Genomic DNA, 19,021 nt, shown 5'->3' with positions numbered 1-19,021 from the left:
AATTTAATTCAATTTAAAAATTTAATCCTATAAATTTCTAAGATTTTTTGTTGAGTTGGTAAAAAGAAAATACCTCATTTGCCCTTTGTTAGTTGAAGTTGCTTCAGGCTTATCTTTACTGTGCTACTTAGTTTTTTGAAATATATAAAGATAATAGCCTAAATTTTATTTACTTGTTTACACGTGTCTTTGAAGTACATAGACATGCCTCAGCAGATAATAAGCAAAATTATTCTACTGAAGTGCACTTAAATTTCTGCTTATTATTGTTTAAGGATTTACTATTGTAGTGGTGCCTCGCATAACGAAAGCCTCGCATACGCAACATCCAATGTCAACAGCACACAAGGAAAAAATGTCCTGGGTCGCATATTAGGGAATGCAATGGAATTTCATCATATATAAAAACGTGGGGCTAAATTAGTTTCACTTTATGTTTTAATGGCACCGAGGAGAGGATAAATAAACATATTCGTTTATATTAAATTTTTACTGAAAACTATGAGTTCTTTTTGACCAGAAACATGAGCTTCCTCATGTTTCTGGTCAAAAGGAAATTTTACTCTGAGCTTCTTGGCTTCTTGCCTTATGAAACTATCGAGAACATTCTGAAAAAGTGGAAATTGGACCAAGAATACATGTCTTAAAAAGGAAATTTATTTAATTCAAAATCCTGCACAGAGAAATGAAAAAAGGTCTAGCTCATAGTCAAGCAGAGACACCCCGATAAGAAGAGATGAAGGGATTGGCTGATTCGTTTAAAAACATTATCATGTATTACTTGAAAACAATGCTAAGAAATAAAGAGTCCACACCACAAAATTTATAATTCACTTTAAATAACTTGGAACTTCAATCTTCCCAAACACTAAAGAAGACAAGCAAGAGCTTGCTGAGTCTTCTACATTCAGTGGATGATTGGGAAGACTCAGACTAATCTTAAAAATTGCGAAATTGTGTACATTGAAAGCATGAAAATATTTTTATAACTAATAAATTAATACTATCTCAGTATTCTCGACACTGGTATTGTTTTAATATTTCCCTTTTTTTCCCCTTCCAGTACTTCGTGATTTTGCACGGGCTTTGAAAAGGAGTAAAATTATGAGCAGCATAATGAGCACCATGTTGGAAGAGATAGCGTTCGTTATGAGAGGCACAACTACATTATCATATCTAACCTATATGAATTAGAAATCTCTTCAGTTATTATTTATTCATAGAATTTTGAATCAACTTTATATATTAATCATACTGCTTGTATGATTTCTGACTGATATCTGACTGATTTTCTGACTGATATCTTCCTTTATGATTCTATTTTAAGCTGGTGGCTCAAAATTAAACGAGGATGAAGTTTTTCATAGCTTGAACGAAACCTTAACTGAATTTGAAGAGGCATATGACAAAGCTCAAGAAAATCTTCATGAAGCTAAGTCTGGAACGCCAGCAAAGGTTTGAAAAGCTTTTTTGACCTATATACGTATTATAATGCAACGGAAGTGTAAAATGTTTGAATGCCAAAAGTGAAATAAACTTAGACTGCAAAAATTTAATTATTTTATGCAACTAATAACAATTTTATGCCAACAACTGCAACAACAATCAAGCATATTTATCTATATAATAAATTGCTGAACAGTTATTTCTTTTGAAGGTTTCTGCGGCACGACACACGTTTCTCAGGAAGCATAACTTTTTAAAGAAAAACATTTTCAAACTTTCGATTTCACACTTTTAATGTTTAAAATAAAAGATCTTATAATTGCAGCGGAATTATTTTCAGTTTGATATATTATATAATTATCAGTACAATTCTAAAGAAGTTTTCAGAAGTCTTTTTCTGCATGCTACATTTTCATGAATATAAAACAGCATGTATATGCATATATATATATATATATATATATATATAAATCAAGAATAATGCTAAGCTATCTGACAGGAAGAACATAAATCAAAATTGAAACAAAAACAAAAGAACATAATAAAATGACATATTAATACACCGGTGTCCAAAAGTTAAGAATAATTGATGTTTGTGGGAATGTTTAAGAATATTTATATTTGAATGACGGGAAACGTTATATGCGAGTGTAATATGTTTATACCATAAGAAAATAATGCAATCATTTTTATTATCCAAAGAAACAGTTTGAAAGAAAACAACGCAAACTAATAGGTTGCACTTTACTGAAAAATTTTAAAAAAAAGTTTTTTTGGCAGTTTAATAAGGTGTATGGTTGCCACTAGTAGCTACGCATGCTGCACAAAGATTGCCCATATGTGCTATGAGAGTGTGGATGAGTTGTGGCCTCAAACAGTTCCAAGTATTAAGGAGAACTCTCTCTTTTTAGTTCTGAAACGGAGTTTGGTGGGTGTGGAAGGGCTGAAATTTTCTCCGCAGCATATCCAACACATGCTCAATAGGATTAAGATCAGGAGAGTGAGCATACCACTGGTTAGTTTCACTTTCAAGGAAGTTGTCGACCCGGATCGCACGGTGATAATGCACGTTATCATCCATGAATATGAGGCCAGAACATCCAGTACATCGAAACAGGCGAACATAAGGCTCAAGGACTTCGTCTCTGCGCGATTAGCAGTATCAGAGCCCTGTCATAGACATGGAAGTCTGTGTGGGCATTCAGCAATATAGCTGCGCACACCATGACTTCCTTTGAAGGAAAATGGCGCCTTTCCGTGATATCGTTATCCGACGAGAATTAGTGTTCAGAAGAAACCGGGACTCGTCAATGAACAACACATTGGCCCACTCTTGGAAAATCTCATGTTGATGTTTTAAACTCCAGTTTAGGTGAGAGCGTTTATGCGCAGAGGAATAAAATGAGAGGAATGCCAATGACTTGTCGTGTGGCATACATACCAGCATGATGGAATCTCCTAGAAAACAGTTTACCTTTAACTTCGTACTTCTGTGGCAACGGAGTTCCCTGGCACAATTTTCCCTCAGACATTGTGCAGTTATTGCCAGATATAGGTCTTAATGGATGATTGTTACTCTTACTCGATCTTGCAGTGGTCGTCTGGCAAATTATCACGTACGGTGAAACCGCTGCCACAGTCTTGAAATCACACACTGAGGCACATTCAAAATTTGAAAACTTCGGTTTCAGGTCATTCACATTTCAGTATTCCAATAGTTCTTCTTTTTAAAAGCATGTCCATTTGGCGTCTTTGTGACATCTTTCGGCACGTTTAATCATTTAACTCGCTTCTCAGCAGTAATACGATGATTTTATGCAATTAATTTAGTAATTGCACATAACCTGCCTGATCTCCATATGGCGCATGAAATAGTTTTATACTTTTTCTGAAGTGCGCATATGTTTTGCGCATGCCAACGTCGACTGAAATGTTTTGCATATGCACATTGTTTCACCTTGAAACAATTATGCTCCACAAGTGATTTTGAACAATTTAATTAATATTTACTCATGCTATCCCGCATTTTACACATTATGCTAACTTTTGGACACCAGTGTATAAAAATACAACAAACACCTAAAACTTCTGTGGTCTATTTTAAGTAGCAGCCGAAAGAAACCAAAGAATAATAACAAGCAGTTGAAAGAATTTTCAACTGCTTGTTATATTATTGTATTAATATGTTATTTTTAGTCTTGCTTCAATTTTGATTTATATTATTCCTGTTGTTTACTTGCCAACATTTCTTGATTTAATTATTAACGCTTTATTATATACATATATATATATGAACTTAAAGCATCTAAACTTAAAAGTAAATTGGAGTCAAAGCAAGGTAATTCCTCAACAATATTAATAACTGCATCCTTGTAAAGGGTTTAAACATAAAATCAAATCATTTCAAAATAAAAATGATCACAGTAGTACAAACCCGAAAACTAAAAATGCAAAAAGGGAAAAAATTTCAACATCAAAATTTCCAACTTGGATATGGTTCCCAAAGTGAAAGGAAGACTTTTTAAAGGATCAATTTATATCTTACAGCATAAATCACTTTACTCATATGTGCTCAACTCTTGCCTTTGGAGTGTAACAGACCACAATGAATCTACTACTTGCAGTCAATTTTAAATTTACAGTAAGAAGACTTTAAGGTGGAAAAAGAGAAGGTATAAGAAATATTAAAAATTTTTTGCTACTATGAATACAGAGCAACTACAAAATAAATTTAGCAGATTACTACAGGCTGCCTTAAATTACTCCCCATTTTCAATAAGAAAATTTTATGGCAACTACTTAATTATTTCTAACAACATTATACAGGTTTCTAAATTATTAAAGACTTAGTTATTGACTTCTGTAATTTTAAATCGGAAAAAAGCAAAATTCTAACTAAAAAAGCTTACTGAACTATTAAATTTAATCATCCAGTTTATGATTCACATAGCATTAATCAAATCTCTAAATCCTTTCAGCATCTGTTTTAAAATAACAAACATAAAACACATCAATGTTTCAAATATACAAAGAACTTGAGTAACTTAATAACTGGGGAGCATGTTATAGATTCTAAAACTATCTGACTGTGCAATCATCCAGAATATCATACTTTTGTGATTAACCACCAGCAGCATATTACTGCTGGAGATTTAAAAATAATAGAAGACCTCGCTTTAAGAAAAGTAACGCAATTAGGGACACAATTTAGATAAGTATTAAGAAACAGAAAGAAATTCTGCATCGACACCTTTAAAAATATTGTTTTTAAAGGTGTCGATGCAGAATTTGCATTCATTGTTTCTACCAAGCTACAAAACTAATATATTCATTGCTACAGTTTTAGAATGGAAAGCAGCGGTTTTTAACAACTTCAAGTGTAACTTATATCAGACATGCAAACTATTACAATTTAACCGCAACAAAAAAGATATTACTATTAAAATCTGTCAGCTTAGACAAAAATTCATCATCACTTAAAATTAACAAAGCCAGTAATCATTTCAATATTATTTTACTACCACTATCTGAAATGAGCATATATATCATAGCTTCAGTATTTAACCTGTTTTAAGCTCTGTTCACCTAACAGTTTATGAGTTACTTCAGAAATAGTGGCTAGTTATGGCTTTGTTTAAAATCAGACTTGCACAAAGTACACTTTGCAAATTATAATCAACAATCTTTAATTCGACCACATCTAGTGGATATGCAGGTAAAGAAGAAATCTACGAAATTAAAATTGGTAATGACAAGTAAAACTTGTAACAATCAAGTGACCTGGCAGTGTAGTGACGTACCACTATCAAAGGTGAAAAATATTTAAATAAGACACTTGGTTTTAATATTCATGTAACTAATAAATAAAAGGAGCTCACTTACCATCTCTGACGGTACAGGAACTCTATGCTGCTTGCAATCAGTGCTAATTTCTCTCCAAAAAAGAATAGCTGGATAGGTATAAGCAATTACCAATAGCAAAAGAATTCTTCACGCATCAAGAAATGAGTTGCGTTCTTCAATCTTTAAACTTCATGCGAATGCTTCGTATTTGCGTATCCTCTTCTGATCTGACAGAATGCGTGTCATGAGAAAAATAAAAAAGAAGATAGCGTAGTGTTTAAATTAAACTTAAATGTTATAAAAATGTTATGTAATTGTCGTACTACATGTAATTATTGAAGCACACGATGAATATATGCAAACATATTTCGTATTCTTATTTGATACTGTTTTTAACTGGTTTCAATTTGATGACACCGTCTATAATCGCCATTTAATGACATCAACTATTCATGAAATGAAAACATCTTAGCTCATCAACAGGAATATTGATTTCAGTATAAAAGCCGGTTTCTAAATCTTGCTGATAGCACCATTCTCGCTGATGATGATTTATAGCATCTTAAACAATCATTTCAAGCATGATTTTGAAGCCCTGAATATTCACAGCAACTACTTCGCTTACCTCATTTCAAGGAAATAAGACAGTGAAATCTTAGCAGAAATTTAATACCATTCTTTCAACCTTCATCTATGGATAGGACGTTGACATAGTCTATGTGGATTCTCTGGATTCCATTATATGAAATTCAGCTTACTAACATTAATAAACAGTTCTACCGCGTCAATATTGTACTGCATGGACCAACACTTCTTAAGAATTAAACTCCCAGCTGTACTGACTATGATGATCTCACGACTTCACTATAGTATCACCATGCAGCATATAGTATGTAACTATTCATCTCTGAAAATAGTCAGGCTTTTTTTTCAAGGAAACCTATATTATGCACCACGCCTACAAAAGTCTTAATTAGGTCATTATTTTTGCGTCCATTAGTCGTAAACATATACATTCACCTACAAAAGTATCTTAAATAATACAAATATTTATATTTGACATTTTTAAATGTAAAAAATCATCATAATAAAAGTTACAAAGCTTAAGTTTTTATACTAGCCCTTGATATTAAGTTTATTCCCATTCTAAAAAATAAAACAGAAAAAGTTTGATTTCTATGAGACCAAAATTGCATGCTTCCAATTACACCACGAAGGCAAGCGGAGAGGAGAGAGAAAATAGCTTATAAATTCTGTGAATAAATTATCCTTTTTGTAAAAGAAAAATTAGAGTGATTATACTTTTCACTATAGCATCACTTAACCTATTAAAATCAGAAACCTTTCTATAAAATGAGATTTTTACTTTCAGTTACTTACAATTGCAAACATCTCGCTCTGCAACTTGTATACGACACCTGAACACGAGTTTTCAACGTACGGGAGTCAAACATTTTGTGATATTTTAGAACGAGCATACATCTTTAAAAAATACAATTATAAGGATCAATAGGCCGTATAAGAAATAAAATTTTGGAAGTTTTTATATTTTAAATTAAAATTGGCATAACACATATATTTTCCTTATTTAAAGTATTTCTGTAATTGGAAGCGTACGTCAAGGACCTCCCGCTGATTAAATGCATAAACGGATCCTATTAATCTTCCTCGCTTTACTATTCGCTTCAATATTTAGTGCTGTAATATGTAAAAAACTCTTAAAACGTCACCAAACATATAAATAAATAAAAACATAAAAATAAAAGGATTTATATCAAATTACCATTTTAATTTGAATTTCCTCAAGTCATGTTAGTTTCCGCTAATTTCTTCTTAAACTCTCTTTATATATTTTTCTCTGTTTCTGCTTACCATTTTATTTTTATGTTATTTTTATGATATTGATGTTGATGGATTTTATTCATAAGCAATCTGTAAAAATTAATTCTTGATTCTTATGCCAAAGACCAATAGTTACGAAAATGTAGGCCGTATAAGTGCTTTTATGAATACGGTATATATTATAAGTAAACATTTTTTTCCTATCACTATAAGCAGGCTGCGAAATCATCGAAGCTATTTATTGGAAAAATATCTAAGTTAGTATATATGAAGAAATTTTAATAATAATTGATGTATTTTAGATTCTTCTGTACTGTGAAATAATCAGGTAAAGAAAGATTAGAAAAGAAGATTAAATCAAAATTTATTCGTGAAATTACTATAACAGAATTTTATGTACCAGCCTCAAAATAATATATGCGTTTAAATTTTGCACACTTACTCTAAATGCTGTGATTTATCACATATACCTCTTTTACGGCATCTACCTTTTTAATATAACATAAGAAACTTTTAATGTTCTTGTACATTCCATTATTGTCTTATATGTCACTTATTTAACTGATTAACAGTTGTTAACTCATAAATATATTAAACTGTTAATTTCAGCAATTGTAATCTACTTGCTAATAATGCTTTGGTAGCACATGTTAAGGCATTAAAATTTCCATTATTCGTGCTTTGAAAAATTGAAGTGTTTATGAATGTTATGTATGCCGAATGCACGAATTATATAATGCATTTAAAATAAAGAAGCATTTTTATAGTGCTTTCTAAGAATATGTTTTGAGGAACTACTTTCAAAGAATGTCTCACAAACTGACAATGTGGTTTCTTTTAGGTCATTCTGTACTTCAATAATGGAAAACCAACTAATACTCACAAACTTAGAGATGCTGTTTGGGAAGTGGAGAAGTATTTTAGAGGTAAGCTATCTTGAAAGGCAGATATTTATAACAAAATGCTTATTATTCTATCTAGTACAGCTCAAAAAAACATGGAAATAAATTATCTTTGTATTCGATAGACGTCAACAATTGTTCCTAAATAAAGCAAAATTAAATAAAATGTCCAGCCGAGATTGTATTTGAACTTTGATATTAAGTAAACATAAAAATTAAACAGCGTTTCCAATAAACATTATTACAATAAATTTCTTGAAATATTTCTTATTTGCTTTAAATTTAAACTGCCACAGCATTAAAGTATATTTTGAATAATAAAATCCAAATATGAAAAATTGCCTAACTTATTCATTATAATAGCTTATACTGGATTTTTTACCTGTTCATATTTACTAGGATTTTATGATGTACATTATACTTCCGTCGAACTTTGGAAACACCACTTTGTAGACAGTTGATCCTAATTAGTTAGGACACCTAGAACCCCAAATATTTTGCCCTAGTTAAGCTACTGTTACTACTAGCTAAGTTGTTTTAAGAAAAACATAAAATATTAAGTTAATACTTAACGATCTAAAAATACACATTATTTATTTAAATAAATTACGTAACCTAAAAAGTGAAGTAGGCTCTTAACGACACAAAAGCTTTTCATATAAGACATTTCCACTTTTTTTTTCTTTGTGTACCATTTTCCAGTATATGCTTGTTCTTAATAAAATACTCTGATTTAATTCGCTTAAAATAATAATATTTCTTGGAAATGTTTGATGCTTAAGCACTTAATTTATACAAAGTAAAGGGGAATATTTGTGAAGTTTGCCACTATTATTTAAAATTACTGAAAGAATTTGTTTTGTCTTACAAATCCCGACAAGATTTTCCATTGACTATATATAAATGAAATAGAGCACTGACTTCTAATGTATATGACACAATTGCCTTCTTCATGATGCACTGTCACATTAATTGATATTCTTTTAGCATTCTTTAAATACACTGTTTTGTTCTGTATTTACAAATTTATACTCTGCTTAAAAAATTCTTCTGAATTTGCTAAACTTAATAGGCAAGCACTTGATAAAAGTGCTGTAAAAGACGACGCCAAGATATAAAATAAATAGCTTATCTTGAACATACTAGAAAAGTAAAATAACAGGAGTCCTGGAACGATGGAAAGAGGTCGGTGACAGATATTGCTTATCTTCGTATTAGCTAGGTACGTGATCTACGGTAGTGAAATTTTCTTAAGGGCAGTAAGACGATTTCGGCAGGGAGTAGCTTGGAAATTTTCATTTTCAACAACGTAATATTTTATGAATAAAATTCACTGTTTTATTAAAATATTTTACTTACGGAAATTATGCATTTTTATTATTATTATATTAAAGGGAAATTTCATTTTTACTTAAAATGTTGTATTTTTGGAAAGAAATCGAAAACTTGCATTGAAATGATAGGCTTCTGATCAATGGTCACATATAAGTACGCATAAAAATATTTCGTCTTAACAGAAGCCTTTTAAATTTCTACTGTTACTTAAAAATATTGCATTTCTCAAAAATTCAAGTAATTCTGCTTTTGTTCTGCGTCACTTAGCATACAAATATGGAAGAAGTTTTAGTGCAATAAAATTTGAAAAACCTAAAAAAGGTAACATGTTTAAAGAAAACCAACGACTTGAAAATTCGTTTCTTCTTGGAAAAAAATTTTTAATATGTTTAACCAACATAGTCTGTAATGAATATTATATAATGTAAAATTTATATTTGTCTGGTGTTTAGAATTTCATAAAGGTTTACCTCTATACAGTCATATTTCGTCTTACCCCGTGCGTAAACCTCCACGGCAGAAATATAGTACAATTCGCGAGACAGTTCCGCTATTTGGGTGTGATTATAGACGACAGATTCTCCTAGCTGCGTCATATTAAGGACCTTAAAGAAAGGCTGCATAAGCTGTGTAACATAATGTGGAGAACAGCTGCTCCCAGCTGGGATGCCTCCCCGCAGATGCTCAAGGCATGGTATGCCACAGTCGCTCAGCGCATAGCTCTTCATAACGTCTCCTTATGGGGCGCCAATGTCACGATTAACATGCATCAAGCATTGGACTCGGCTCAAAGACCATTTCTTCTGGACATCTGCGGAGGATTCCGTACCGCTCCAATAACTGCATTAAATGTATTGGCAGGTCTTATGCCCCTGCACTTGGTAGTATATAGCGAGAGTACTGTGCTGAGAGCAATCAGACTAAAACAAGACATTATTATTTGGAGTAAGACTTATATATACTCGGACTACAAGAATCACATTTCCCACTCTCCTTGCCACCCTGCAGACTTCGATATAGAAGCAAGGTGTAATCACACATGTACATTACAATCCTCAGCCGCCTATACTGATGGCTCCAAAGGAGAGCTCGGGACTGGCAGTGCCTGGCATGCAATGTATGGTGACCTCATAATCCATTCCTGGGCTAAGAAACTTCATCCCAGTAACTCAGTGTTTCAGACAGAACTTACAGCCCTAAAAGCAGCTCTGCTAGCAATGAAGGGTATAAAGTAGTTTACACAGACTCAGTGTCATGTTTGCAGGCCATCCAGGACGGCCGCAGTAAACATGCCGTAGTACGAAAACTATTAATTTCGATTTCTGCAAGTCTGAGGTCCAAGCTTCAATGGGTTCCAGCCCATACTTCCGATTAAAGGAAAAGAAGCGGCGGATGTGATTGCGGAAAGCGCAGCTAATGAACCCCATTGAGTAGCATTAGTATGCCCCTTCCGCATTCATATCTGAAAACCACTCTAAAATATGAATTAATGAAACAATGGCAAAACTACTGAGAGTCAAGCACCACAGGCAGAAGACCGTATAATTTTCATCCAAAAGTAAGCCAGAATTTAAATAGCAACTCTTCGCCCCTCACACAGTATCTGACAGGGTGTGGCCCATATATGTCCTATCTTCACAGATTTCGTCTAAGAGACAGCAACCAATGTATTTGTGGCAGTAAAAGTGACCCAGATCACTATCTGTCTGATTGTCCAAACACAGCGAATTCACACTGAAAACGACCAGCTGCAAGCTATATGCCGACATGGTTCAAGAACACAATTAAGAATGAATATGACTCAAACGCATTGAAGACTGCACTATCATTGCTAAAAGCATTGCTGACAGCCTGGAGTGACTTCTTTCCTTGGACAACGTGCAGTCAGTAGCTCGCTCTGTACATATATTAATCTACTTAATATCTTGTGTTTTTGTTTTGTTTTTAATTATGTTTAATATTATGATTAATCCAGAACTCATTTAATGTATTTCATAATTTGTGTATTTGTTCAGATTTCATCTTTATATCTGTAACTGAGTCTATATCATATCCTTAATATATCTGTACGCCTAACATGTACCATAATAGTGAAAGGTGGCCAACCTTAGTCTCAACAGTCCCCGCCATGCATTCTTTCCATGTTCTGGTCCTCCTCTTAATGTTCCTCGTTTAGCGTGGCCAATTCCCGGAGGACACAGCACTAAGCTCCAAATGTAATCAATTCCCGGAGGACACAGTACTAAGCTCCTTATTTATATTTATTTATTTTTATCGACGGGATTCAACAAGCTAAAAAGCACCTAACCCAGTGTGCCAGCTGTTCTGTCCATGGCGAAACGAAAGAAAGTCATATTTCATCAGGGGGTCACCCCTCGGACAAAGAAAAAATATATTATTATTCAGATTACCTGTTATCTGGAATTGTAATAAGCCTTTTTGGAATAAATGAGCAAAATATGTAACTAAATAAAACGAAATTATGAATAATAATTTTCGTTAATTAAAAAAACGTAATTCTAACGAGGCATAAGAAATACTTGAAACTTTTATATAAAGTATTTAACAATTATCTGGATGACGGTTAAGTATTCTAGGACTATCTGCTGATGGTAAGGGCTGCTCACAAGTGTCGAAAGGTAAAGCCACTGAATATTTCGATTTAGGTTCATATCCCGAAGTACGGGGTAACTGCATAAGAATTTTTGCAGTCTTTCCCTGCATGAGAATTTTCGCGGTGACGGGGAACCAGTCAGTTTCCGATAGAAAATCTTCCACTAAGGCATTCCTCCTCATAGTCAGATAGCCCTCGAGTTGCACTGATTGCTGTTGTTTCAACTTAATAACTTTACATTCAGTTTGATGAAAACTTTCATGGTCTTCAATGTTGTTTTGTGAAAATATGTTTAAACTATGCATCAAGTCTCCAAAACATTCTTCCCACCAGCGGCCGAGCAGTAAAGTCGCTGGACATTGGTAGTTTGGTCCGAGGTTCGAATCCCGCGAATGGGCTGGCTGCATGGGTGTTTTCGTGGTTTTCCCCATGTGTAACGTGTATACGAGCCAGTTTCCCTTAGAAAGTCCTCCGCGAAGGCATCCCTCCCCTTAGGCAGATAGCCCTAGTGTGCTTTGCCGTAATTAAATACACCACCACACCAAAACATTCTTTTTAGAAAGAAATTTCTTCAGAGTCGTTAAATATCTTGCTCCAAGCAACAAATTGTAATCGCCTTTCAAAAAATTGATCGAGAATCTGAAAAAAAATTTAAAGCAATTTTTTCCTGTAACTGGTGGGCCAAATGATGGGATTTGAAATGAGGCTGCAATGGAATTTGCGGAACACGTACTTCGCTCTCTAGGGAAATAAGTAGCTAACATCTCTGTGTCTTCTTCATTGACAGACACCAACTGAATTTATTTATTTCTAAGGAGCAGTAATATTATTGTAGTTTGGGAAAAAGTTTTAACAAAAAATATATTCTCTTGCTGCAGAATAAATAATTTTCATCCCCTCGCGAGTCTGAATGAGGTCTAATAATATGAATTAAAGGGGACCGAAATAATCTGACGTAGTTGGCGAAGTGATCTACTATCCAAATGTCCTGCTAAAGAGGTTAAATTTTATTAAAAATCTGATGTGTACACCACATGACTTGCTTGTACGCAATATTAAATTATACGCATATTTTCCAGCATTTCATTTAAACTTATTTCCTCGAATTTCATTAGATATATATTTTTCATTCAATTAACTCAGATCTCACTTCGCGGCAAGGCAAAAATGCATAAAAACTCAAATTACCTTCGTTAAAAAGTGAAAGATATAGAAAATATAAAACATCAAATACAGTTAAAACAATTCAAAAAACAATTTTTAGAATTAAAATTACAGTTTCTATGCAAAAGCAAGCAATTTGTCCAGCAGACAAGAAGGCAGACTTTTCTGTGCACAAAACTAAAGTTTCGTTTCGGTCCCTCTCGGCGAAAAGCTCTGAAGGTGCAGAAAGCTTTAATTCACTAGTCTACTGAGTTTCAAATGTAAATAAACATGGCTGCAATAGTAAAAATAAATTAAGCTTCGCCGCACTTAAACAACTTTTTAATTGTTGATAATTCTGCAACTATTGCATGAAGATTAACTAAAGTCTTAAAAACCTTAACCGGAAGATAAGAACAACATAATTCAATCATTTTTAAAGCAAAAAATGCACAATTTACTAATATATAAGGGAAATCACTGAAACGAGTAACAGAGTGGGTATATATATATATATATATATACACTTTTGGTGCCGCTGATTGCGAAAATGGAGGTACACAACTACATGTTATAGCAGTCCTATATACAAAATTTCAACGATATGACTCGGTTTTGAGTTATGCGAGATACATACGTACGTACAGACGCCACGAAAAAGTCCCTTCTGAATCCATTTTAAATCAGTTTCATAATTAATTCTTTTGGGGAAAAAGAGTTCTTTATTCTCTGTCCTTACGTATCGAAGTCACGCAAAAACATCGTTAAATGGCATTTGATAGCGGTCAAAATGGGTATTTTCGTTGACATATGACACCCGGAATTTTTTGTGATTACAATACGTCCTTTACTTCGTACAAGGAAGTAAAAAACCACCAACTTGAGAAAAAAGTTAAATACCATATAATTTACTCTATCAAATCTTTTTATAGTTTTAAAATTTTCCCTCATCTTATGATGCAGCTTTCTGCTTTATTCTATTTTATCTTTTCCAGAATACTTACATATATTTTTGTTTCTTGCCTGATATTTTGAACTATTATTTCATCTATGCAAAATCAATGTTTCCAAATCTATTACACATACTACTTACTGGGTAGGCTTGAGCTCTAAAGCTTTATAGCTTTAAACTTTTCCATCAGACAATAGCCGCTTCATTAAACACATAATGGAATCGACCTTTTCAACATTCAAAGTTCTTACTGAAACAAAAATTTAAAAAAGTGTGCTTTTATAAGCATTGTCTATGGATACACTTTAATATATATATTCCCCTTAGATTAAGTTTCTGATAGCTTCCTTAGCTACTTGTAGACATGATTCAAAAAACAATACTTGCACGAATAATTTTCCATAAATCAAGAATGATAATTTAACAGGTGCTTGGAAAGTGCTTAGAAATAACCCTTTTGAACGCAGTTTCTTTGAAAGACTAAAGTGATTCTGCTAGTTTATAAACTTAGGCTTAATTTAGTAAAGTTTAACACCTCAAACCCAAGCATGTTATACACTAATTTTGGGATCAACAAAGCTCTCATTATTTTTCTTTTCTTTATCTACGTTTTTAATCAAATTTGGTTTAATTGCCTTCCATGTAAGATCTCAAATTTGAACTGACTACTTTAAAAATTTACTTTAATTTATTGCCATTTTGTAAAATTTTTGTAGTTAATGTTACAATGTGCTGCTAGAATTTTTGAATTGGTAAGACTAAAATACTTTTGAATGTCATGGCGCATTTAACTCTCTATAAATATTTGTGTATAAGAAAAAAAGCTGAAATAACTTTATTTTATTCTCATAGAAGCGGTAATTTTAGCCATTGGTAGCAACACCGAAGCACTTCAAGTATTCACTCGTAATGATGATACAGATATTTTCTCTGAGAAAAATGTAGATACTTTGGTTCCCAAGTTGAAATCCAGAATTTGTAAAGGTAAGATTGACCACTCACTATATTCTTTACCTCTTTTGCCATTCTTCAAATAAATAAATAAGTAAATAAAAGAAAAATTTACGGGTAGTTTGTGTTTATTTCAATTACGAGCTAAATATTAAGCAGAAGTAAATTTACTTCTATGGGTTATTTAAGGAATCAACGAAAATTCCTCTTTTGTAGCAAGTAAACTCATCAAGGCTGTAAAATAATAACTTGTGCAATTCTAAGTTAAAAGCTCTTTAGACACTCCTAGACTGTCAAGCTAATTATCGCTCCGTCTGTAGAAAGTAAGGAAAAGTCATATGAAAGTTTTAACTAAATCTTTTTATTAAAGCTTGAACTTAAGAAGGCACATCTTGTGCGTACAAACAAACACCGCCGATTGCGGTGATTAAATGATAGAAATTTTTAATTGCAATTAAAATTGAATTCATAGACTGGGACTACTCAAATCTGCCTAACTATGGCTCAAAGCGTAGACGGATCGAGAACATTCTAGAACGAATTCTTACCGGTTTTCCCCAGAATGCTCTCGAAGGCAGAGCAAAAGCTATAATACCCTGCCTGTACGCGGAATAGCAGTGTATTGAGAGTACATTGAGTTCAGTAGAAGTGTTTTGAGTTCAAAGGATAGCTTGAGAGCGACCGAGTCGGGAGATGTACTTTAGCATTTTGCCGTGAATCTGTCTTCACCGTTATAGTCTAAAGGCTGTATTGCTGATTGTTTCAGCTTGTTTATCGTAGTTTTACGACGACTGTAAACGTGTCTTTGGAACTCTCCTCTATAATACTGACGAATAAATTGAGTTTTGATTCTTCAACAAGTGTTGTCATCAATCACTCCAAATCAACGAACCCGTAGAATGCAATAATATACACGCTCTTCTCTTACTTTTTTGTTTCATTAAACGTCACCTCTTCATACTTTGCAGGAATTTTCATCATAATTTTTCCTGTTTATCAACAGTTTCTCCATTTCTTGTAAAACGCCATTTAATATATTTTGAGGGATTTAAGTGAAAGATAAACAACTTTAAAGAAGCATGTTCTGCACATTTCCGTAAATCAAATTTAGTCTCTTTCTCTAATATCTTTTAAACTGATACTTTTGCATATGATTTTGCTTTTAATTTAATCGCAACTATAAATTTACTCCATTTATTATTGAATTATTATGAAATGAAGTGAATATGAAATAAATTTTAAATTAGAGTATAACTGCATGAACCATATTTGACACTTTGTTGTAACGAATAATTCGCTTCATTTCGAAACATGACCAATTTTCAATACCTTCGTATTCCCTGATTGATATTTTAGCTGCAATTTTAATTATAACTCAGGGGTAAAGAGTGATTACTTTCACTAGAATTTTTATGGCATAAAACATTTTATTTTATAAAACTTTCCACAGTGCTGCTTCATACAGAAAATCCAAATCACTCTTCAAACAGGTACAGAAGCTCGCTTACTATTAGCGTGCATAGCGATTAGTGGGGTTATGAAGATATATATATCTTAAAATAACTTAAATTGCAGGATTAACAAGCATAAATCACTTATAAAAAATTTTAAGTTACAATCCAATTTAAAATTTTCAACAGAAAAAGGCAGAATAAAAGCACTTCCTTCCTCATAATTTTAATTAAATTGAGATTACTATTCTGGATATCATTTCAAAAAAAGATAGACTGTTTAAGGAATCGCTTTTCGTACTGAAGAATAGAACACTTACTCCATATGAGCTAAACAACTATATTCAAAAATGGCCACAAAAATAAATGTATTGCACTTTCACTTGATACTTTGTACCTTACTTTATTCATTTCAAAATTGAGAAAAATCACTTAAAATTTCATCAAAATTAGTTTCCTTTATTTCAGTTTTGATAAAATTTTATTTACTAAAATTTTTACAAATGCTAAACGTTTTTCTTGCCAAAAATTAGGCGTTTTTCTGGCTGCATGGGCGTTTTTGTGGTTTTCCCCATGTGTAACGTGTATACGAGCCAGTTTCCCTTAGAAAGTCCTCCACGAAGGCATCCCTCCCCTTAAGCAGATAGCCCTCGTGTGCTTTGCCATAATTAAATACAGCACAGCACAGCACAGCAAATAAAATAAGATCATTGGTAACGTAATCATCAGCTACCACTAATAATGTACAAAAAACACATTATTACTGTCAATCTACAAATATCTGAAGATCAAGCTGTTAATGATATTATGTAAAAAGGAACAAACTTCAGGTCACTTGCTAATTTCAATAAAATTTCTTGCCTTAAAAATATGAAAGACGGCATTGATGAATTCGTTTTTTAAACCAGCTGCAAGCCCAGATTTCCCGCTAAAATTTACTTGGAATGGAAAAGAAAAGTTGTGTACTGAGAAGCTTAACCAAACCACTTTAAAAGTTTGAATTAAAGAGCTCAATTTACGTTGTAGAACTAAAGAACTCAAAAGTAAATTTGTCATCCTCTGACAAAGCCAGTATCAACTTTAGCATTATTTTCAATACATTTTATCACGAGCTTATTGAACAAAAGCTTCATCATCCTCTTACATATAAAAGTGCTCGTTCTACTGAAAAATCCATACTGAATAAAATATTTGCTTTGCATAAAAAAATTAAACTTCCACATAAAGCAGATATAATAGATTCTTCATCCTCTACACTGTACCTACATTTCATAAAAAAAAAAAAAAAAAAAAAAAAAAAAAAAAAGGTATAATTTAGCTTCTTTGTCAACGGGACCCAAAAGCCACTGACATTGTTTCTGCTCAACAACTTAAAAATATTTTCAGTAAATTAACTGAAAAATCAGTAAAAATGTCAATTTCTGCTAGATTATTAATAATAATGAAAAAGTAATTAATACCCTAAAAACATTCTAGTTAACTGTTACGACTTCAAAAATCTCTATACCACACTTCCATTTAAAGAAATTTACAATAACTTGCTGGATTACCAAAATATTTGCCATAAATTTTTGAAACCCTTTCAAGCAAGGAATGGAAAGACTTTCTGCACCTTATTTCACAACTTTGTTAAATTTAATGTTAATATTTTCCAGCAGACTAATAGATGTCCTGTAGGAACAAGTTATTCAACACAAATTTGCAACGTTTACATTTTTGCCAAGAAATCTGAGCTTTTACAAAAAAAAAAAAAAAAAAAAAAAAAAAAAAAAAAAAAAATGATGATTTCAGGAAAAATAAATTTCATTTCATTTGCAGGCACTGATGATATTATTTTCATTACCAATAATGGATATCCAGGGTGGAAAGCAAAATTTACCGTATTTGCTAAAACTTAATAAACCAGGAACTAACGGATTACAATTTTTGATAAAAGGAGACTTTTTAAATTCACTGCCAATAAACTTATCCACTGGCATTCCAATATATCTAAAAAAATTTAGCTAATACTGTAATTAACCAAGTACCCACTTCTAACTGTAACTGCGAAAATGCACTGTCCTATACTTTCAAAATGCCTACAGCACCTTATTTCCTTATTTTTTCATATTTTGGTAGTAACATTTTGACGCTAATTGTTTATAATTATAATTATTATAATTACTGAACAGTTTTAGTTTTAAAAAAATGCTTTATTTGTATTTTGCATATTTTTACGACGTTCCGTTTTTCAATTTAAGATTAAACTTTTGCTTTATTGCCAAAGTAATGGCTGTGTTTAACTTTGAATTTTTCTATTTCATTTTTAATAAAATCTAGAAACTTAGAGGATAGGTTTTATGAGTGGCCTAGAAAGTCTTTTAATAACATAGAAAAATTTTGGAGCCCTCGGACGGAAACGTTTTTAAGTGGGACTGATTAAAATTTTTATGTTTGACCTCCCCTCTCAATGAAGTATAATATCTAAGCATTTTATTACGTTACATTTTTAGCTAGATTTCTCCCCAAATTTAGCCCAACGTTTACATTTTCAAAATCCTTC

The 19,021-nt window shown here is 32.3% G+C and overlaps 1 protein-coding gene across 1 annotated transcript in view; it reads left to right on the top strand.

Annotated features, from left to right (window-relative positions):
- LOC118186996 (uncharacterized) overlaps window positions 1-19,021 on the top strand; it is a 66,824-nt gene that overhangs the window by 27,197 nt on the left and 20,606 nt on the right. The window contains exons 10-12 of the mRNA XM_035357175.2: window positions 1,328-1,455; window positions 7,973-8,057; window positions 14,930-15,061. Of these exons, the coding sequence (XP_035213066.2) occupies window positions 1,328-1,455; window positions 7,973-8,057; window positions 14,930-15,061 (345 nt within the window). The remainder of the gene's footprint in view (window positions 1-1,327; window positions 1,456-7,972; window positions 8,058-14,929; window positions 15,062-19,021) is intronic.

The sequence above is a fragment of the Stegodyphus dumicola genome, chromosome X2, assembly GCF_044657685.1.
Source record: "Stegodyphus dumicola isolate Sdum_Otavi_A_Nest chromosome X2, ASM4465768v1".
NCBI classification, from domain to species: Eukaryota; Metazoa; Arthropoda; class Arachnida; order Araneae; family Eresidae; genus Stegodyphus; species Stegodyphus dumicola.
This window is presented reverse-complemented; position numbering and strand designations above follow the sequence as displayed.